General features: G+C 54.4%; 5 protein-coding genes across 5 annotated transcripts; 2 read left to right on the plus strand and 3 right to left on the minus strand.

The window, feature by feature from the left end:
• Positions 1 to 2,420: 2,420 nt before the first annotated feature.
• NECHADRAFT_90220 (uncharacterized protein) lies at positions 2,421 to 3,596 on the minus strand (the record flags this gene model as incomplete). The annotated part of the gene is made up of 3 exons (XM_003054357.1): positions 2,421 to 2,769; positions 2,832 to 3,454; positions 3,510 to 3,596. The coding sequence occupies 3 exons, from the start codon at positions 3,594 to 3,596 to the stop codon at positions 2,421 to 2,423; spliced, it is 1,059 nt and encodes a 352-aa protein (XP_003054403.1).
• Positions 3,597 to 3,925: 329 nt separating this feature from the next.
• NECHADRAFT_73401 (mitochondrial 54S ribosomal protein YmL47) lies at positions 3,926 to 4,885 on the minus strand. Its single transcript, XM_003054358.1, has 3 exons — positions 4,432 to 4,885; positions 4,238 to 4,379; positions 3,926 to 4,181 (listed from the first exon to the last, which is right to left on the minus strand). Exons 1-3 carry the CDS (start codon positions 4,861 to 4,863, stop codon positions 3,997 to 3,999), a joined length of 759 nt encoding a protein of 252 aa, XP_003054404.1. The 5' UTR covers positions 4,864 to 4,885; the 3' UTR covers positions 3,926 to 3,996.
• Positions 4,886 to 5,187: 302 nt separating this feature from the next.
• On the plus strand, positions 5,188 to 8,513 carry NECHADRAFT_30719 (uncharacterized protein; the record flags this gene model as incomplete). Its single annotated transcript, XM_003053626.1, has 4 exons — positions 5,188 to 5,287; positions 5,337 to 5,436; positions 5,530 to 8,142; positions 8,198 to 8,513. The coding sequence occupies 4 exons, from the start codon at positions 5,188 to 5,190 to the stop codon at positions 8,511 to 8,513; spliced, it is 3,129 nt and encodes a 1,042-aa protein (XP_003053672.1).
• A 1,613-nt stretch (positions 8,514 to 10,126) lies between these two features.
• NECHADRAFT_75069 (uncharacterized protein) lies at positions 10,127 to 12,787 on the plus strand (the record flags this gene model as incomplete). Its single annotated transcript, XM_003053627.1, has 8 exons — positions 10,127 to 10,205; positions 10,276 to 10,347; positions 10,413 to 10,457; positions 10,514 to 10,964; positions 11,127 to 11,281; positions 11,472 to 11,789; positions 11,850 to 12,013; positions 12,086 to 12,787. 8 exons carry the CDS (start codon positions 10,127 to 10,129, stop codon positions 12,785 to 12,787), a joined length of 1,986 nt encoding a protein of 661 aa, XP_003053673.1.
• A 1,590-nt stretch (positions 12,788 to 14,377) lies between these two features.
• Positions 14,378 to 21,473, minus strand: NECHADRAFT_98872 (uncharacterized protein; the record flags this gene model as incomplete). Its single annotated transcript, XM_003054359.1, has 2 exons — positions 14,378 to 16,876; positions 16,932 to 21,473. 2 exons carry the CDS (start codon positions 21,471 to 21,473, stop codon positions 14,621 to 14,623), a joined length of 6,798 nt encoding a protein of 2,265 aa, XP_003054405.1. The 3' UTR covers positions 14,378 to 14,620.
• Positions 21,474 to 21,578: the final 105 nt, after the last annotated feature.

The raw sequence follows: 21,578 nt of genomic DNA on the forward strand, positions 1-21,578 counted from the left end.
TCCGGGGAAGGGATGTCATGACGGAGCCGTTACGGCTCCGGACGTGGAAGAGGCTCGAGCTGGAGCTGGAGCTGCGGTGTCCCTTGCCCGAAACGGGCACCGGATCTCCCACCCAGAAAAACGTGTTATGTGATTGACCGTGGTAATCAGTGGAGCCTTTTTGGAGCTCGAGGCCAGCATCTTGGGCCGTATGCGGAGGGCGCGGCTCTAACATCCATGGGACGGTGGAGTCTTTTCGATGCAGGAGGAGAGCACGCCGGCAACGGCCCCTCATGAAGAGAGACTGACTTGTCTAAGCGCCGCGTCCGAAGTCGCTGGATGATTGAGGCATCATTGAATATATTCCCAGTATGGCAAGAATCTGTCATCACAGCTGGACGCTTGAGGTTTTAGTCGCGTATTCGTTCCTGCCGCCGTCTCATCTGCCTTATAACCACTTCCGGTAAACGGGATGCATGCCCGCCGCCCGTGCAATGGCGCAGGTTGGCAGGTGCAGCAGCTGCCCCTCATAACTTCCCCCCGCATTCGAAATCTTCGGGGTTAGTCTGCACGACTTCTGATTGGCCGGCCTGGCATGCCCCTCCACGGCAACATCCCAGAGGCTAGACCGTCAGGGTCTTAATTCTCCTCCGATTTTCACCTCCCACGCTCCTCAACAAAGTTCACTCCGTTTTCGAGACGGCGCTGCGCCAGAGCGCTGCAGATTGCTAGGTACCTGGTACATCCATCCCAGCCCAGCGGGGGACATAAAACACGAGACTCAGGGAGGTGAGGGCACAGCCAATTCAGTCTCGTGTATTTTGTCCCCCGCTAGCCAGCCCATGTCTGAGGCACTCAGTTACTGTTTCGGGGAGAATTGCTTGTGCTGGTCGAGATTAGGATTACAATCTCAACACCATCCTTCAAGCTTGTCGTCTCAACCATTTCCTCTTGCTGCGGTATCTTTCGGTATTGAGAATCTTCCTCATCGTCTTCCGGATATAGCCACCGACTACGGGGTACTTCTTCTTCAGCCGCTCATCGTGCCGTTTCGCTCAAGTCCCGAGACTCCCGTCCGTTTCAAGTTAAACGGCAACTCTCTTGTTCAAAGCTTCACACCCCCTTCAACCCCCTCCAATACCGAGATTAGAGCGAATGTGTGCGACTCTCTGTTGACGTATCCGTCTCGCCGCTAGCTCGGGCTGGGCTCTCTCTCCTCGTGGTGGCTAATCCCGAATCGGCACTTCAACACGCCGCCCGAGCGCCCATCCCCAACCCGCCCGTCGACCGTCGACCCTTGTTCCATGCCCATCCCTGCCCCACCGGCCGGGCCAAAGCCCAGCGCTTGAACCGAAGCCACAGGAGCTGCATCATGGCTGTGGCGTTTGTTGCCGGCTCAAGCCACATCTGTGACGGTGTTTGAACATGGTTGCTGCCGTCTGGCCGTACCTTCGGGACTCGACCGAGATGTTCATCAGTGATGCAACGAACGGAACTTGTCCATTTGAAATGTCGGCACCGTCCTTGCTTCTCCTCTTCCGCATGTGATGGATGCCCTCTCGCCCATTCACTCACCTAGTCTTGGTCAGCTTTGATTTGCTCCTCTCACCCAGCCGAAGCTCTCGAGATCCGCGGCTATTCCTCACCTCTCTGCGTCATCTCGAACCCACACACCTTGTCGACTCGTCCACACCCTTCCCCTCAGATTGCCCCTCCACGGGCTCCCTCGAGCTCTCCATGCTGGGTAGTCATTGGTCGTTCTGATTCTGGCACCGAAATCAACCGGAGTGTTGATTTTGTTGCCGCTTCGGGCAGTTGACGCTACCTCTCGCAACTCCTCGGCATCGGGGTGTAGAAGAATTCGCCGTTGCCCTTGATGGAAGTTGACCCCGGCTTGGATACACAAGCCTGGGACTGGGCGTCCTGTAGGATGTGAACGCTCAACGACGGCTCGGTTCATCCTGGGAGAGAGGCGGCCAGTAAGCAACAGATGCGATGCCTCCCAGACGACCGGACGAACCCAACCTCCCAGGGCCAATCTCAAGACTTCCGTCTCTCCATGCGTCCTAGTCAGGGCAAGCTCTTGCAACTAAACAAGGTTCCGTTTCCCCATTTCCCCATTCCCCGCTCCTCGTCAACCCCTCAGTTCCGGGGCTCCACGACGGACCAGGTTGAGACAAGTATTGGTTGACAGGTCGGCCCCCTCAATAGCAACCCCTCGTCAACTCTGGTTCTCCATCTTCAGCTCTTGGCTTTGAAATATTTTTGCTCTTTATCATATGGCAAGGCGGGGTCCAAAGAGGAGGTCACGCGAAGAGGCCACGAGCCTGGATGCCAGTGAACGACATGGGGACAATTAGATGTAGTTTTCCGTCAACTCCCGTCGCACGGGGCTGTGCTACGTAGACCTCCCTGAACGCCAACCACGCATTCTACCATGTTTACATGTCCATGCTCATCAGATACATCTCCACGATTCTCATGAACTTTGCCACAAACGCCTCCAGATGAAAGATGACCTTGGTTCCCGTCTTGATCCGATGTTCGTAGAAAGCCGCCCACTGAATCACCTCACCCTTCAAACCGTCGTCGATAAGAGCAATCAGTTTGAAGGCCAGGGTCTTGAGGATGGTGGTGGGGGGAATGCAGTGTGTCAAAAGATCGTACAGCTTTGACCGCACCTGCAGGATCCTGGCTGGTGTGTGCTCCTCCAAAATCTCCTTCGCAATCTGTCCGATGAGAGCCTCCCAGTCTGCCGGCGGGATGGGCGTGCTGTCTGTAACCTTCTCACTGTACCTCGGGTCAGTCCCTGCTCACACGCCTCGGCCGAAAGCTCCGTTGGGGTAACCTACTTTTGGGCATGTACAGCCTCGTACATGAGGAGGGCTCGCCGCAGGTTCCGTCCGCTCTCCTCCGCTATTCGCTGGTGCAGGCCCTTGACGACGGGCCAGCCCTCCTTCTTGGCCGACACGGCTAGCACGTCACAAATTTCCTCGTGGGTCGGCGCTGCCACCCTGACTAGAAGGGTTCTCGAGCGGATCGGCGCAATGATGTTGGCTGTCGAGTTCGCCAAGAGAATTAGCCGTAGGTTTGGCGAGTATTTTTCCATTGTTCGTCGCAGAGCCGCCTGGGCGTCTCGAGTCAGGTGGTCTGCTTCGTTGATGACCACGACCTTGAACCGCTGCTTCGCTGACTGATCAACCTGTTGTGTTTGCGCCACCTCCTTCAACAAGTCTTGGACGACTACTCTGTCGTAGTTACCGACGTCGGAGGGCGTGATCTCGAGGTGGTAGATGGAGGCGACAATGTTGAACTCGAGCTTTCGATTGCCCGTCGTCTGGAATACTCGGGCATCGATCTTGATCTTCTCCACACCTGGGCCGTAAAGCTCCTTCAGTGTAGCTACTATCCGAGTCTTCTTTCCTGCGCCCGAGGGACCGTATACCAGGAGGTGAGGAAAGTCGCCGCTCTGGGCCTGTGATACTCGAGTTAGTGGTGGTCATCCCCTTAACTCAGCGGGCGGTCCTCACGAGAGATTGCAGTCGACTCGACAGCTCATGGTGATATGTGAGGGAGTCTAGAGACCGCGGTCGGTGTTTGTCGACGATGAGAGCCATTGTAGAAGCGGCTTGGTGATGTGTTGAAAATCGTGGAAAGACAGCTTTTTTGGGTTGCGAGAAGACGCGTCGTCGCGTAAAGTGGATGGTCTCTGGAAACACAGGTGGTCCGTGCGCCCGACTTACATGGCTGGAGCCGTTCAGCAGGCAACGGCGCTATGAGGCTCTGAACATGGAGCCATGATGGAACACCAACCAATGCAGCCTATATTCGTCCGCCAACACTGGTAGAGTAGTGGTACAGATAAAAGTGGTAAAAATCATATAGGGTACACTGAGACAAGAACCAATTCTACGTTTAATCAGGGTTACCAGGTCTTGAATATTGTATTCATACAGGTTTACATCAACATCCTTACACTTCGTTATTGTACAGTGTCCATGTCTCGTCAATTCTCCTCTAAGAGGAGCTAGAAGCTGCAGGTGTGCTTCCAACCTGAGTCTCAGTCGTTGGGGAAGAAGCCTTGAGCAGCTCAACAGGGGCAATTTCCCGTCTCGGCCTCTTCAGCTCCTCCAGAGTTATGCCATCAAGCTTGGTAATTCCAACCATAGGGGCCTCGCCCTTCTTCACAAATTCCCATTGGCCTATAGCTTGTTAGTTGGATCCAATTGGTGTAAATCTGGAGCCCTTGGAGCCCTACCTGGCAGCTTGTTGCCGGCCAAACGGAAGGCATCCCTCACGACTTGCTCGTGAAGTCGTCCTCGAATCTCGAACACAATCTGGCTCACAGCCACTCGGGTCGCCCAGTGATCGAATGAACCCTTACCCTTACCCATACGCATCTGCAAAGCCATGAGCTCATGTCCCGCTGAACATTGGGAAAGCCATTCTCACATCGTTACCGCTGACGTAGACACCAACGTTACAGTTCTTTCGCTTGTACAGTCGGTATTTCTGTCCTCGGAGTCGCACCTTGATGGTATCCTCAGCCATCTTCAATTGCTTTGCGCTGATTCTGCGGTGGTGGTCCGTCATTCGCAGACCGTAGTCGCCCCAGATCACAGTCGTTCCCTTTGTCGAACCTCCAGTAGCCACACGAGGACGTCCCTTGGCCATCTTCTTCTTTCGGTTCAGATTGGGCTCGAGCCAGCTGCCCAGCATCGAGGAAGTCGTCGAAAAGGCGCGGACATTTTGGAGTCGTCGGGTCGCATCAAGCGTCTTTGAGGACTGCTGAAGAGGGGCGCGAAGTTGTCGCAGGGGCGAGGAAGCGCATATCCTCAGTCCCTGAAAGGCATTGAGCAATGCCGATGTGTTGGCGGGCTTCATGGCGGCGATCGGGCTTGTCGTCTGAAGCTGCCTCGCATGACCGAGCTCCAGAAAATCTTCCCCGGCCGAAGATGGGGTGGAGTTGTGGCCTGAAAATCAAGGCCCACATGGCAGGGCCACTTTAGCCTGCAGTCACGGATCTCGCGTCAGCTTCGCGTTTGGTAGGAGCGGACGTGCACGTCACCAGACTCGAACTTCTAGGCTGCTCCTCGATTGCCTGAGATTGTCGTACAACCACTTCCCCCAGGCAACACTCGCGCATGGTATAAGTGAGGGCCGTTGCCCCATATCGTCAGAATTGAGGCAAAATAATCATCGCCAAAAATGCCTTCTGACATCCGGTCCTTCTTCGCGCCAAAGGGTGGTGCACCCCCGAAGCCTGCAGCCAAAAAGGCAGAGGAACCGGCCAAAACCAAGCGCACCAGTAGGTTCCAATGTTCTTTATTTTTTTCCATCATACTGACAAAAAATAGAGGGCCGCCGAGTTGTTGAGGATAGCGAGGATGAAGAAGATGAAGTCGTTGAGTATGTATTTCTGTTATCTTGCACTTCGTTTGCTGACTCCGAACTAGAGTGAAGAAACCAGCCAAGCCAGCATCCAAGAAGAAGACAAAGTGTGTTTTCCCACCTGAAACCCCCAATTGCCTCTATTCTGACTCAATTCAGGGATGAGCCAACGGGTGTAGCTATCTCCGCCGACGATTACTTTGCATCAACAAAGAGCAGCAAACCTTCGAGTTCAGCGACTCCCAAAAAACCTGCAGCCAAGTCTGACGTCCCGATACGTGCGAGCCCTCGAGGCAAACCTGCAACCGCGAAGCCTGCAGCACCTGCCAAAAATGGCACAGTTCCCGCCAAACGAAAGACAACGACCTCCTATTCTCACCATGCGGTTGATGATGATGCCGACGCTTACATGGATGATGGTGAGGAAGAAGATGACGATATCTTTGCTGCCGATGCCAAGGGTCGCAGTAAGCGGAAGAACGATGACTATGAGGAGGATGAATCGGAGGAGGAGGAGCTCCCCAAGCCCAAGCGGGTAGCTACACGGGGGCGTCCATCTGCAGCCAAGGACAACGACGTGAAGGCGACCAAGGCTGCACCCGCAAGCAAGAAGAGAAAGTCTCCCGTTGACGGTTCTGATGAGTCTGAGGATGAGATTCCACGCAAGAAGGCAGCTCCTGCCAAGCCACGAGCACCTCGTACAACCAAGAAGAAGGATGAACCTGAGGACACCGAGATTCAAGATATTCTCAACAGCGTCGCTACTGTCCGAGCCCCTACACCACCACCCAAGGATCCTAATGCCAAGTTTGACTGGCGAAAGAATGCATTTGGAGGTGGCAATGCAACTGCTCCACCGACGTCGGGAGGGGTTGAACTTCCCGAGGGCGAAGATGAGTGTCTCTCTGGTCTGAGCTTTGTTTTCACCGGTGTCTTGCAGACCATCGGCCGTGACGAAGGCCAGGCATTGGTCAAGAGGTATGGCGGCAAGGTAGTCGGTCAACCCAGCAGCAAGACAAGCTTTGTGGTTCTTGGCGATGATGCCGGACCCAGCAAACTGGCAAAGATCAAGTCCCACGGCATCAAGACGATTGATGAGAATGGCTTGTTTGACCTGATCCGCAAGCTTCCTGCATACGGAGGAAGTGGCAAGGGAGCACAGAAGGCCCAAGAAAAGAAGAAGGCTGAAGAGGAAAAGGTGAAGAAGCAAGTCGCAGAGATGGAGGCGGAGGAAAAAGCTCGAAAGGCCGAAGCAGCCAAGGCTGCAAAGAAAGCAGCAGCAGCTGGAGGGCCGGCAGCCGGAAAGGCACCAGCAGCCGCTCCTCCTGTGCAACTGCTGACATCCAAGTACGCGCCAACACAACTCAGTCACATCTGTGGCAACAAGGCCCAGGTCGAGAAGATTCAGAACTGGCTCAGAAACTGGCCAAAGTCTAAAAAGTACAACTTCCAGCGACGAGGCGCTGATGGTATGGGAGGCGAGCGTGCTATTATCATTTCTGGACCCCCTGGAATCGGAAAGACGACAGCTGCGCACCTGGCGGCCAAACTCGAAGGATACGATGTCCTCGAGAGCAACGCCAGTGACACTCGCAGCAAGAAGCTTGTCGAGTCTGGAGTCAGTGATGTCATGAACAATACGTCACTTCTTGGCTACTTTGCTGGCGATGGCAAGGATGTTGACACCACCAAGAAGAAGATTGTTCTCATCATGGACGAGGTGGATGGTATGTCTGCGGGTGATCGTGGTGGTGTTGGCGCTTTGGCCAAGTATTGCAGAAAGACAGAGATTCCCTTGATTCTCATCTGCAACGAGCGAAAGCTGCCAAAGATGAAGCCCTTTGATCACGTGGCCTTTGATATTCGATTCAATCGCCCAACCGTGGATCAAGTCCGATCCCGCATCATGACCATCTGCCACCGAGAAGGCCTGAAGCTGCCCCCTGCTGTGGTGGATGCCCTCATTGAGGGCAGCAACAAAGACATTCGACAGATCATCAATATGATTTCGACAGCGAAGCTGGACCAGACCAGCATGGATTTCGACCAGAGCAAGGCCATGTCCAAGGCCTGGGAGAAGCATGTCATTCTCAAGCCATGGGATATCTGCCAGAAGATGCTCGCCGGTGGGCTCTTCGCGCCCGCGAGCAAGTCGACCCTCAACGACAAGATTGAGCTGTACTTTAACGATCACGAGTTCAGCTTCCTTATGATTCAGGAGAACTATCTTCGAACAAAGCCCATGGCTCTTAACGGAAAGGGATACACCCAGCGAGAGTACAACCTCAAGGCGCTCGAGCTTTTTGACAACGCCGCGGAAAGCATCAGCGACGGAGATCTAGTCGACCGCATGATTCATGGCTCTCAGCAACATTGGAGTCTGATGCCGACTCATGCGGTTTTCAGCACAGTCCGACCAGCGAGCTTTATAGCGGGTCAGCTGATGGGCTCCAACTTTACATCTTGGCTTGGCAACAATAGCAAGTCTGGAAAGCTGGGCAGATACATCCGCGAAATCCACTCTCACATGCGGCTGAGGTCTTCGGGCGATCATCATGAAGTTCGCCAGCAATACCTGCCCGTTCTTTGGGATCAGCTTGTCAACCGACTGCAGCATGAGGGCAATGATGCCGTTGGAGAAGTCATTGACCTCATGGATAGCTACTTCTTGACCCGAGAAGACTTTGACGCGATTCAGGAGCTGGGCGTGGGTCCAATGGATGAGGAGCGAGTCAAGATTGAGACCAAGACCAAGGCCGCTTTCACTCGAACGTAAGTAAACACTCATGACCTATTGATAAGTACAAAACTAACGTGGACTCTTTAGTTACAATGCAATGTCCCATCCTGTTCCTTTCATGAAGGCCAGCAACGTCGTGGCGCCTAAGGCTCAGCCCAAGGAGGTTCCTGACCTGGAGGAGGCTGTCGAGGACGATGATGCAGATATTGCTGAAGCGCCCGAGGTTGACGAGGATGATGACGAGATTGATTTCAAGAAGGACAAGTACATCAAACAGCCCAAGGCGAAGAAGGCCACCAAGAAGGCCACCAAGGCGGCAGCCGATGACGATGACGGAGAGAAGCCGAAGCGAGGCCGGGCCAAGGCCAAAGCTACAGGAACCAAGGGCAAGGGAAAGAAGTAATGGGATAATTAGACGGTTTTTTTATTGAGGCAAGGATGTCTGATAGTATCTATCCAGTTAGATGGAGGCGGGTGTTGCAAGTTGCCTGGCCAATAAGGACTCTAGGTGGCACGTGACCAGCATTTGTACGATGACAACAAGGAAAAGGAGCCCAGGGCATCGAGGACTCGGGTTATGTATTGTAATGAAACAAGCTTCTTTAGAGTCTTGTTATTCGCATCGTGATGAATGGTTATCGCGCGTGTTCGTTGGTAGCTGTTAACTTGGTGTTGTTGTTGCTTGACATATCGGGTTGTGCACAGGGCATCTCCTAATGCCGTCGGTCTTCAAAATCGTGCATGTTTATGCCATTATCTCTTCTCTGTTGGCGATGCGTCGTCGCTCGAGCTTGTCTTTCCGTCCTCCTAGTTTCCACTCCAGACGTCTGCAACCTGTTCTATGATGATGTCGCTGATATCTTGACCCCTGAGTGATCAGTCCTCTATTGTCCAACTCAGCTTGACGCGAGATGTTGACATGCCTGTGCGTAGCTATTGAGATGAAGGGGGCTACTGCAGATGATTGAAGTCACGAAGCTGGAGAGGGGCCTTCGTGATGTGGTCGACAATGGTAGTGTTCGGCGGAGTGAACACAAAGGGCGACCTTGGGCGAACACACTTATTCCTCAATACATTCTTACTTCCTTTGATTAGCATGTTCGGATATATGAAACAATGAAAGCACTTTCGTACGTAGTCAAGTCGTCTAAAATGGCGGCATTTCTACAGCTTTGGCTCTGCGGCCGTCGAGGGGATGGACGCGAGGGGCTCGACGCGCGAGGGGCAACTAGTCAACACAGGACAACAAGGCCGAGCGGCCGTGTCAACCGCACGTTGCCGTGGTGCCGAATATTCTGGAAGGCTCATCGCCGCAGTGACCGAGTTGTCAACGCGGGGGTGAGCTGCTGGTTGGCTGTGGCGTGTGGTTTAGTAGTGCCCGGCAGCGAGCAACCCCTCGAGACAGACGCAAGAGTTTCTCACACGCCCAGCACGACCAGCACGCCCGTCGAAGGGCATCTTAGCAATGAGGGAGTTGTCAAATCGAGGGCGTGCAGCTGATTGGCTACGGCGTGTGGTTAGTGAGTGATGCCGGGCAAGGAGCAACCCCTATAGACACTTGGGTTTCTAGCACGTCTAGCACGCCTACTGCGCATAAAAGGGCATCATCCCAAGGATCGAGTTGTCAAATAGAGGGGGTACAGTTGATTAACTGCGGGGTGTGGCTAGCGGTGCAGGAGGAAGCAAAGTCCATAGATGCCTGAGTTTCCAGTGCATCCATCACGTCCAGCACGCCCGCGGCCCCAGCAACGCGCGTAGGAGGAAAACAAGCTATGCATTGCAATCAGTAACTGCCACAGAGGGCCCCGCTAAAAAATATTTATACCCCCCCTCCAAACCGCGGCCCCCAATCTTCTTCCCTCAACACCACGCTTTCTTGAATCACAACAACAACACTTGATCATCAAAGCCTCACTTCTATCACTTATCTATCCGCACTTCATCTTATCTTCCTTATATCATCGCTTATTCATCGTCATAGTAGCTGATAGTTATTATCCATCCACTATCGCGACGATGCAGACGTCGGCGTCGTTTCCTTCTGCCCTAGGCAGTCGGATCTCCAACTTTTTGCGCGGTCAACGACCCGATACACGTAAGTCATCTACCTTCCCTGCCTTTCATCATCCTTTGAGAGATATCTCTTCTCACTTACGCGTTTACAGATGATGCTGAATCCAACAACAACACCAACATGTTGTCGCATACTCTGAAGTCCGCCAAGGCTGACCTGCGAAGTAAGTGATGACTCCAAATGCACGCGACTTTATCGCTTTGATGGCACGCTGACCTATATGATAAGAGCGATTCACTCTTTCGAAGGATAAGTCCTGGACGCGTCTCGATGGTAAGTCATTTCATCTCTGTCATCCCCCTTGGCCCCCCTAACCCACTTCGCAACAGAGTCAAAGCCTTTGGTCTCTTCCGAAGGAACAATTTCTTCGAAGTCTACAAAGCGTTCTCTTCTGAACACTATCTTTGACACCAAGTCTGGACGCAAGCTCCACAAGCGGGCGCGTTCCGATCCCACTCCCCAGGGTGATGGCACTGATCAGCTTCCTGAGCTCGAGCTGGTCCTTCAGCCCTACGAAGACGCCAGAGTCTTCAGTGTTGGTACAAACCAAGCTCTTGATGCCGTCTACACAGCCACTGTAAGCTCTCGTGAGTATTACACTTGCACGAGCGGTTCGTATGACACTTCGTACGAGATTGACGAGTGGTCGATCTCTGATCACGGCACCGTCCTCATTCGACGCCCAGCGGGCTTTCACCCCACGCGATCCCCTTCACTCACGAGTTGTGCCACTCACTGTACCATCTACGAAGAGACCCCTACCCCAGAGACTGAGGCAGAGTGTGTCTCTGACGTCGGCGTTGCCCCTTTCGACGATCTCATTGGATCGGTCAACAAAGAACTCCCAGTTTCTTTGAACCCAACACAGATTGTACACACTGAGGCCTAGAATGCCGAAGTGCAAGTTCATGAGAATGTCGCGGATAACCTCATTTCCGACAGTGATGCTCACGACAATGAGCCCACCCACCCTGTCCAGGAATCGTCTGGCACCCACAACACCAACGTGGGAATCACTGACAACAACCTTCGGGCGGGTTTCACCCAGCCAGTTTCCATGGCTCAGATCAACCGAACGATGTCGAAGGTCATCAATGGTCGAACTAAGAAGAACATCATCCTCCGTCCTATCAAGGAGCTCCGTCGCATGCGCAAGGTTGTCTCGGGATCTTCTAAGAAGATCCGAAAGACTGAGCACGATGCTCGCCGACTTTTCCTCGCTGCTAACAACGCGACCACTACGACTACTGTTGATGAACGTGACAACGCGACTCACACTCATGAGAGGCAAGTCCCCCTTTGATGACATTCACTTGGGTCACTTGAAGCTAACACTTGACAACAGCATTGCTGAGCTTCATGAGAATGATCGTGATGCCATTGACGGCACTCATGTTGATGATGATGCCATGAACCAATCTCATGCCGGTGAAGAGCCATTCCACCAGAGATCTGCTCATGAGTCCGATGACACCGAAAGCATCGACTCCATCCAAAACAACCTTGATCAGTGCAACGTGATCCTCGCTGCCTACCAAGGCGAATACAACCAACTCCAGCGTACTCACTCGACGCACACTGATGATCTCCCTGACACCATTCGAGGTGAGTATCCGCCCTGACCCCAGCACAACACATGCAGATTGCCTAACTCACATCTTGCAGGTACCAATGATGCTGAGTCTAACGACGACAAGACCAACGTCAACGATCCTCGCCCTGAGCTCAAGAACCTCGAGTTCGCTGCGGAGAAGGCGGCTCTTGAGCCGTACGCGCAGGCCTGTAACCACTGGGGAGACCCCAGCATCAACCCTGATACTCTGCGACAGGTGAGAGACGCTTCCTGCCAACTGACCCAAGCTCCCCCCTTTTGATTGGGTTGCTAACACATCCGCTTGCAGGGATATGATCAGCACCTCGAAGCTCTGAATCGAACCCAATCTCGCAAGTTCGTCAACAATTGGGTTCAGGACAACACTGACCGCTTTGCCGGCACGAAGTCCGCGGACGCCCAACTCCCGCCTACCAACCCACCTGAGCAGAACACTACTGACGCTCAGAACATTGATCGTGATCTTGACTCACAGGACGAGCTGGCAGAGGCTATGTATCATCCTCAGGCTCGCCACGTTGCTGGACTTCACCCACACGAGGCCATTGACGAGCATCACCGGCTCAAGAGTTCTCTTGGTCACAGAAATGATGAGGAGACTAGGCTTGACCGAGACATAGATCAAGCACGAGAGCGCATTGACGCACGCAGCGCCCAACTTGAGCATTTCTATGCTCTCATACGCCAACTCAATGAGCAGAACGAGGCCAAGGCCGCCCTCCGACGTGAGGCAATCTACCGCAAAGTCTCGCAAACCCTGAAGACCATTGGAGCTGAGCTTACCCAAGCTATGGCTCGCTGCGAGGAGAAGCGCGAGCTCTACCGCGAGCTTCTCTATCGTGAGAAGGCTCTTGTCGAGGCAGTTCAAGACGAGGCACGACACCTCGGTCTTGGTAACCATACTCCTAACGAACTCGTGTGGGCAGTTGAGCAACTCGTCGCTGGTGACAGCCTCGAGTATGTTGAGGAGTCTCTGAACTCTTGTTTCTGAGCGGGCTCTTGTGACAGCTTAGCTCTACTCACGGATGAAGGAGATCATCTTGACAACAAACAACAACAACAACAACAACAAAACATGAGCTGCCGACTCGAACCTTTTGATCCGACTCCACGACACCATATCACATACATACTGAAAAACAGTCTGGATTTCTACAACCTCTCCACATCGATTCTTACACAAACGCAAACAACTTTTCTCCTCCATCATCAGAGAAGAAGAGTCTTACCCAGAGATCCCCTTGAAGGGACACACAACAAGACCCAACACATCATCGTCACGACACGGATATTACTGCTCGCTGAAGGAACAGCTTGAGCACAGTCACTGACGAGAACATCACACTTTGTCTTTTTCACTGATTTCACTGCGAGTTCTTTCCTCATCTTTCTTCTCCTCTACTCATCTACACTCGACAAGAGTTTTCGGTCACACGACCCGGGCAGACTACACTGCACCATCGGATAGGGAGGTTCTATTTTCACATTGCATCGCGATCTTGTTTTTTTTCTTTTACTCTGCGATATCACCGGCATCATAGACATGCACGGCAACGGACTTTCAGGGTTTGTACACATTCAGGGATTATGACATACGGAAAAGGGCAACGGTTTTGTTTGGCATTGTTTTTTTATGGCCCAGATTTATGGCATTTCATGTTTACAGGGAAAAGGGCATTCAGGGAACGGTTTATGATGAATAGGGCAGCCAGGGAAAAAGGCGCCCCGGAAAAGGGTTTATTATGATATTACCGATCCAGGGGGACGATCGAAGACTCTAAAAGAGTATGAATTTATGACTTATGACATCTCAACATCTTGATGACTTTTCTTGTGACCATGAACTGACTCTTTTTCTCCAACTTGATCAAATGTCTTTGTTGTCATCACCATCACAGTGCAATCATCTCAGTCGTAATCATTCCTTATTGTAATCATCTATCTCATTCGGGGTATCATGACAATCCGTGCCCATCAAGCTTCTTGCTGCTTCTTTGTCTCGTGCTCCTCTTCAGAGTCCTCCTGATTCTGCTTTGTTTCTCCATCACCTTCGGCTTCGCCCTCCTTGTCCATGACGTTTTCGAATTGCGACCACAACGCCTCGACCGACGAGAATTCGTTGCCGACCTGCCCAGTCATCAGCTACATGAACTTCAAAAACGACACCCTTCTAAAAGAGTGTAGAGTCAATAAAGAACTTACAGCGATAACAGCCTCCAGGGATCGATTCAGCTTGTTGATGTTGGCGAGCACATGCTCAAAGCTCTGCCCGACCGTTAGTCCCGTCGCATGCCAACAGTACCAGGCGCATACCATGGCAATCTCGCCGATGAGGGCCTCTCGCTGCTGCTCAAAATACGTCTTTTCGTGCCCGCCCATTGCGGACGCAGACCGAGGATTGGAAGCCATCGTCAAAGTTGTCGTTAAAAGGTTGTCGCGTCTTTGTACGAAGCATGCATGATCCAAAGCGCGCCTAGGGTTGGCGGGGTTCAAAACGTAAATAGTGGGGTCGGCTCATGCCCAGCCCAGCTCACCCACGCCAAGTTTCATGACAAAACACCAAAAGCAATCATGACAAGTCCAAGCACTTGAAGCAAGTAGCTAAAGTCAATAATAAAACAATGTTATCAATGTCTAGAAAATGAGCCTACAACTCAAAATGCATACAATGCATACGCAATTCCAGATGGAATAGAACCTTGGCCACCAATCCAATCCAATCAATCCATCCTCCCTGTACGCCAAATATCACACATCACGCCTTGCTGGCGGATAATATCTACCTATGTAATCATGCAACTAAAACCTCCAATGGTAAGATCCTTCACCTCCGGTACTGATCCTGGTGCCTATCATACTCGTGTGGCCTCAATCCCCTCATTATATCACGAGGATCTCGTCCATCTCGTGGGTCTCGAGGATCCCGGGCATCTCTCATCTGCATATTTTGCGCCTCGTGGCCTGGGTAACCAGGGCCCCCTGGCGGAGGTGGCCCACGGTTGTCATACCCGCCCACTGGTGTGTAACTCCGACCCGGCATATCTCTAGGATCTCGCGGCGGAGCAGGGCCTGGGGTAGAAGCATACCGTGGGTACGCCTGTGAAGGAGGTGGCACTGGCTCCGGTCCACGACCAGGCGGCGGGTATCGCCCCTGCATTTGATGTTGCTGTGGGGGAAGTCCACCTCCTGAGCTATAATACGGGCCTCCACGTCCATCGTCTCTCATGGGCATGTGGTGAGGCGGTTGCGGTGGTGGCTGTGATGGGGCCCATGATGGAGCAGGCGTCTGAGGCTTGGATGCCGGGTGCTGTGTTGGCCAAGATTGTTGCGACGGCGGCGGTTGGGAAGTGTTCGGGGGCTGTGATGGCCACCCTGTCGCCTGTTGGAGACTGCCTGGCGGCTGTTGGTGAGGTGGCGTTGGCCATCCACCATCACGGCTACTCTGAGGAACCTCTCGCGAGCGAGACGCCGACGGATGTAGCGCGTACTGTCCACCTGGTGATGCAGTGTGAGGGGGAGGAGCTGCGGCACCATATGACGTAGGATACCCCTGGCCTTGATACATCTGGCTGGGTGGACCAGGTGGAGGATAACGATGGCCGCTCTGAGGCGAGTTTGTCCCGCTTTGAGAAGTTGGCTGGTACGGGTTTTGCCTGTAAAAGTCTCTCTCTGCCGCGGCAGCCTCAACTGAGACCCCGATTGAAGCCCTCGAAGCTCCCATGTGCTGGGGCTGAGGAGAATCTGTATAGGTGGGCTTGAGTGAAGGCATCGCTGAGGCTCCTCCTGATGGTGCTCTTCCATAAGGTGAGTATGGCTCCGGCTCCCGACGCATCTGCGAAGGCGCTGGCCCCGGCCCAGGGAGAGGGCGGCCCATGACTGGAGGTGGTGGTGTAGGTGAAGGCCTCATAGGCGTGCTAGCTACATCGCTGATGCGCTTGGGCGCTGCCGGTGGAGGATCATCGTTGAGCAGCGAAGAAATATTAAATCCTCCCTTACGAGGCTCTGATGGACGAGGAGGTGCCGCCACTGGAGTTGGGGTCCCTGCCTGAGGCGTTGTTGAGCCGTAACCCTCCTGCAGCGAGCCAGATGACGGCCTGTGTTGAAGTGACGAAACGGGCCGGCTGGTGGGCGTTCCCATCTGAGGAGACCGGACCTGCGGCTGCTCGCTGAGCAAATTCCTCACAGGCTGCGCAGGAGGCTGCTGCTGTGGCGGTTGCTGTTGCACAGGCGGAGGAGCATATGTCGGAGGTCGGCCTACCTCTTGCGGTGGTGGTCTCGCAAGAGGTTGACCACCAAGACTTCCTTGCTGTCGATGGCCAAACTGCTCGTAGTGATGCGGTGGAGGGGCGACTTCCGGTTCTTGCTTAACCCGCAATGTCTGCCGCTCCGACTGCTGGCGCGCCATCTCTCTCTCCCTCTCCCGTTCTCTTTCTCGTTGTTCCCTCTCCTGCCGCTCACGCATCTGCATTTCTGCCTTCTGCCGCTCGATTTGAGCGTTGTGCTGTTCAAATATGGCATCCGTCCGTGTCGGCTGCAGGGGCGGTTGTGCTGCAGCCAAAGGTCGCTCGCGTGGCTCTGCAACGGGAGGGCCAGAGGGCGCCTTTGGAGGAAGCGGCACTCGCTGGCCTTGTTCACGCTCTCGCTCGGGGAACCCAAACTGCCGCACAGGAGCTCGTAGAGGTCGTGCGCTAGGTGACATTGCCTGAGAGACAGGCTGGGTGGCAACAGGGTGTTGTTGCATCGCCAAGGGCGGTGCTGGTGGTTGAACAAGAGGTTGCTGCACAGGAGCCTGAGCAATGGGCACACCATAGTTGGAGAACGGCTGGCCTCGAGTAGCTTGAGCAGCCGCCTCCATCTTGGCGGCTTGGACTGCTTCGTTGTGAAGCTCGACACCAGGAGCAACGGCAAGAGGTCGAGACGCCGCAGCTGAGTTGTCGTATCTTCTCCCACGACCTCCCTGTGATGGCTGAGGAGGATCAGGCAGCTTCTCGCCACGGTTCTTCTTCCTGTCGGCCTCTTGAACGATCGTCTCCCATTCAGCCTTGCCTTGATCCTTTTGGCGGACAAAGTAGTTTTTGACCTATTTCAAATATTAGCATGCATCAACAAGTGTGACTCAAACATGTGGAACTTACCATGACAGCGGTCTTGGACCCCATGTGGGCCGCGATCCCAGTCCAGTCAGATCCAAATGAGCGCAGTAGGTGTGGGAAGTCATTAGATTCAGACACACTCCAGTAACTCGATGCTTGGGTCGGCGCCTTGCGCTCTGGCTGAGGCTGGGCCAGGTTGAATGTGGTAATGGCCGGCTGGGGTGGAGGCTCGGGTCGAAGCGAAGGCGCTGCCATGACCTCCGAGATTGAAGAGGCAGCAATAGGCTGAGGGCGATCCATGGTCTGTATGGGCGGCTGCTGTTGAACTGGGAATGGCGGTTGTATACCCGACGGCTGTTGCTCGAATTGAGTGGGGAGGCGATGAACCTCGGCTGGCGCAGGGGGTTGTGTCTCCGTGTTGAGGGCTCTCGAGTTGGACCTTGAGCGGCCCTTTCCGGGGGCTGGAGCTGCAGCCAACGTTTGGTTCGTCTTGTGCGCTTTCGCATCTTTGTCCTTAGCTTTGCGTCCGCGCTTCCTCCCATCAACCTTCTCTGGATGGTCGCCCTTAGCCGACGCTCCACGTCTGCCAGGCGTGGCGGAAGGTGTCGAGTTGTCTGTGTCCACAGCTGGTTGTTCGAAGCCCCATGTTGGTGCAGCGGCTCGCCTAGGCCGTCTTCTCTCTCCGTTTTCTCCAGTCTCGTGGTTCTCCTCCGTCTCGCCCTCGGCGTTGCCAAGTTCAGAAACGAGTGCACTAGATCGCTGCTTGCCTCGGCCACCCTTCTTGCGCCTCCTGGGTTGCTTCTTGAGTTTCTCCTTCAGGTTCAGGTCCTTCTTGTTCATGTAGTAATACTGAATGCAAGCGGAAAAGTCGCGATGAGGGATGCCATCCGCCACTCTGCCCCATTGCTTTGGTGCCTCCAAGTATCGCTTCTCGAATAACCCGGCTTCCTCTTCAGAAAAGTTGTTGACAGGCGGAAGTACGCGCCATGCTGCCACGAGCCTGTCGACAGGCGTGAAACCAGAATGATCGAGGTATTTGATGTTGTCCTTCTCTTCTTGAGTCCAAATCATATCAGGTATAACGGCGTCCTTGTCGGTACGATATTTTTCCTGTTGCATGCGGAGCTCCCGTTCCTTTCTCTCCTCGTCCTCTCTCATAGATGCCTGTAGAACCCGCTCCAAGTCTCGTTCGGTCGCAAAACGACGACCACGGCCGCTGCCCTCATGCTTGGGCTCCGGGGTCACCGCGCCAGTTGCTTCAGCAGTCGAAGTGGAGAATTTGCCTCGACTCTTCACCGCGGCTGGATCATTCGATGCTGTAAAATCCAGATACCGCACATAATTATCGGCGTACCTCTTGCGGTCGCGATCTTGCTCGGCAGTCTTTTCCAGGTGCAGCCTATCCAGGTGTTCCATGACAAAATCATAAATGCCAGGGTCCGAGTCCAGAGAGCGCATGAATTCCCTGTCTTCGTGCCATGGCTGGCAGCCAAAGTCGGGAAGGCTGTCGATCGGGGGCGTGCTCATACACTGGCGGATGGCGCTGATGTTCATGAATGAATCATCTTCAGACTCTGTCTCATCGTCATCAACTTGAGATGGTGTACTGGGAGGTTTTGATCCCGTCTCAGTTGTTTGAAGAACAGCATTAGGAGAGGGAACAGCGATAGGCACAGGTTCAACTGCTAGGTGCTCATTAGAAGTTGCCTCGGGCTTCTCGACGGGCTTCTCGATCGGCGCTTCGCTAGGGTTTTCTGCAACTTCATCGCTCGGGTTTTGGAGTTGAGCCTCGATCGCCTTCTCAGTAGGAGGCTCACTTGGCCTGCTATCCATGGGCTTCTCGGCAGTTACTTCAACCTGCTCCTCGCGGGGGGTCTCGCGAAGCGTCTCGTTTGGTTTCTCTAGCTCAGGGGCCGGCACCTCAGCCGGTTTGGTGGCCTCATCTTCCTTCGCAGCTTCTTCCGCAGTAGGCAGGGCTGTTGCAGGAGCCACCGGGGCCATTTCGGCAGTTGGCATGGTGGTGTCCTCCATCTTCGGTTCGGGCTCAGGTTGTGGTTCGGGTTGAGCTTCAGGCTCAGGCACGGGCGCAGGCGGCGTGGATTCCTTCACGGGCTGTTCGGGGGCCTCTTCGTGAGGCTCTTCAATCGTCTTGTCGGCGGGTTTCTCGACAGTAGCTTCGGCAGTTGTCTCACTCGTCTTGTCGATAATCATCTCGTCAGGCTTTTCGACAGGCTTCTCAACAGGCTCCTCCTCAATGGCCTTTTCGCTTGGCTTTTCGTCCAGCTGCTCGCTCGGCTTTTCGTTAGGCTTCTCGATGGGCATTTCGGTGGGCTTCTCAATGGGCTTTTCGATGAGCTTTTCGCTGGGCTCTTTGGCAGGTTCAGGCGCCACGGGCGTAGGATCGCTCTCTGCCATAGGAATATCCACGGTTTCCGCAAGCGGTTCTTTGGGCTTTTCCACACTGGCGGGGGCTTCGGGCTCATGTTCTGGCTGTGCTGGTGGTTCTGGAGTAGCCTTTGACGCAACAACAGCGTCGGTCATCTCTATGTCCTGTTCTGGTTGCTGATCAACGGGCGCAGGCTCCTCGACCTTCTCGACAACAGGCTGATTCACTGCTTCCGGTAGTTCCTCCACCATCTTCATCAGTCCTTCGCCCTCACTGACTATCTTCACCATTGCTCCATGTGACAAGGCCGCAAACCGGGCCATAATCTGTGTGGGAAGCTTGGGTTTCTCTAGCTTGCTGAGCTCAGCCTCGGTCTTTGCAATCTCCATGGCAAAATAATCCGCCATGTCTTCGTCATCGTCGGACTCGGAGTTTTGTTCAGGAGGCGCTGTTTTCGGTGGCAGTGCGAATCTCACAACTGGAACGACGGGAAACTTGCGTTTTCGCTTGGGTGCTTGCTTAGGCGGTTCTCTCGACTCTCTCATGCGCTGCTCGGGAGGTTGACCGAACCTGGGAATACTGTCGGTTGTCGGTGATGGAATAGGTCCACCACGATGAGAATCCCTGGGAGCACTAGGAGCGTTAGTTGGCCGAGCATCCCTGTCCATTGAAGCTCTCGCAGATTGAGACTCTCGCTCGGACCGGACCGTAATCTCTCCTGGTTCCGCGCTGTAATTTGATCTTGCTCGGTTGTCGATGGCCGAGTAATGCGAGTCAGACTTGGCATCACTACTACGCGGTCGCCTGTCGTCATCGTGATAATGGTCATACTGTGAGCTGTCGCGTCGGAGTGGTGGTCGTTGCTGGACAAAGCTCGGGGATCTCATCATCTTCGGGGAGTCGGGAGCCTTCTTCAGATTCGGGTTGATCCATTGCTTGCTGGACGGCCTTGGTGGTGGTGGTTGCTGAGCTCGGGGTCCAACTGGGATCGGAGGGCTATCGTGCAGTGATTTAGCTAGTCCAACTGGGGGCATTGGTGGCTCATGCCCAGCCGAGGGAGGTCGATCGTTGAAAGCTCGAGGGGCGGTAGGAGGAACCTTGACCGCAGCACTTGCTGAGACATAGCCCTCTCCAACACTCAGAGCGCGACTCGGAACGGAACCAAAAGCGGGAGCTGAAGGAGCAACGGGTGGTGGCGAAACCTCTTTACTAGGAGGGCCAGAGTCGTGACCGGCATTCGCGCGTGCTTCCAGCTTGTTTCGAAAGAGTTCACGGTCTCGAGGGTCGCGGTCATCTCGAATATCGCGTCGGGTTTCCGGGTCAGCGTATCGGTCCATTCGATCCATGCGGTCCCTTTCCTCGCGTTCCCGACCCCAGCGGCCCTCTTGAGACCTGCTTCGTGGGTAGCGATCCCCTCTGTCGTCCATATAAGGTCCTCTACCCCTCCCTCGGTCTGCAGACCAGTCACCTCTTCCTCTACCACGTCCACGATGAAATCCACCGCCACGGGGATACGGCGACATGCCGAACTGAGGGTCGGACGAAGAGGATCCTGCTGAAGGAGGTCCACCATCGCGAGAACCTCTCCGAGACCTATCAGCGTCGACTCCAAGCGGTCCATCTCGATCTCGATCCCGGAAGTCTCGGTTTGGTGACCTCGCACGGCCAATGGGGGAGCGACGTGACCTGAAATCCCTAGCATCGCGCCAATCTCTGTCCCTTTCGCGATCGCGATCACGCTCGCGGCTTCTGTCGTCACGGTAGCGATCCCGGAAATCCATGTCCCTATCCCGTCCACGGTCCCTACTCTCATCTCGCGTTGACCATCCACGTCCTCTACCACGTCCGCGGCCTCCTCGGAAATCACCCCCAAATCCTCCACCACGAGGACCACTAGGCGCATCGATTAGAGCTTTGGGGCCACGAGGAGGCTCCCTCCTCAGAGGGTCACCGAATGAGTCGCGATTGGGAGGAAAGCCGCCATTGTTGGACCGAACCTCGGAAGGGCGTCGCCTGTCGTTGTCACCGTACTGCGAGGCCCTATCGAAACGGTCAGGTGAGCGGTCGCGTGGCGATCGCGATCGCTCGTATCTGGAATATCTTGACGCCCTAGCATAATAATTAGTATTGGATGATCGGGGTGACGATGAACGACTAAATCCCCGATTCCCAGCATCGATAAAGCGTCTCCGGGGCATCTGGACAAGACGCGGTACGCTTTTCGCTGATGAGGTCGAAGAAAGCCGTAGAATGGTGCAGGCGGAGACGGCGAGGGTACAAACATTGCGCGGCGACCGGGTCGC

The sequence above is a fragment of the Fusarium vanettenii genome (assembly GCF_000151355.1).
Source record: "Fusarium vanettenii 77-13-4 chromosome 1 genomic scaffold NECHAsca_1_chr1_3_0, whole genome shotgun sequence".
Taxonomy (NCBI): Eukaryota; Fungi; Ascomycota; class Sordariomycetes; order Hypocreales; family Nectriaceae; genus Fusarium; species Fusarium vanettenii.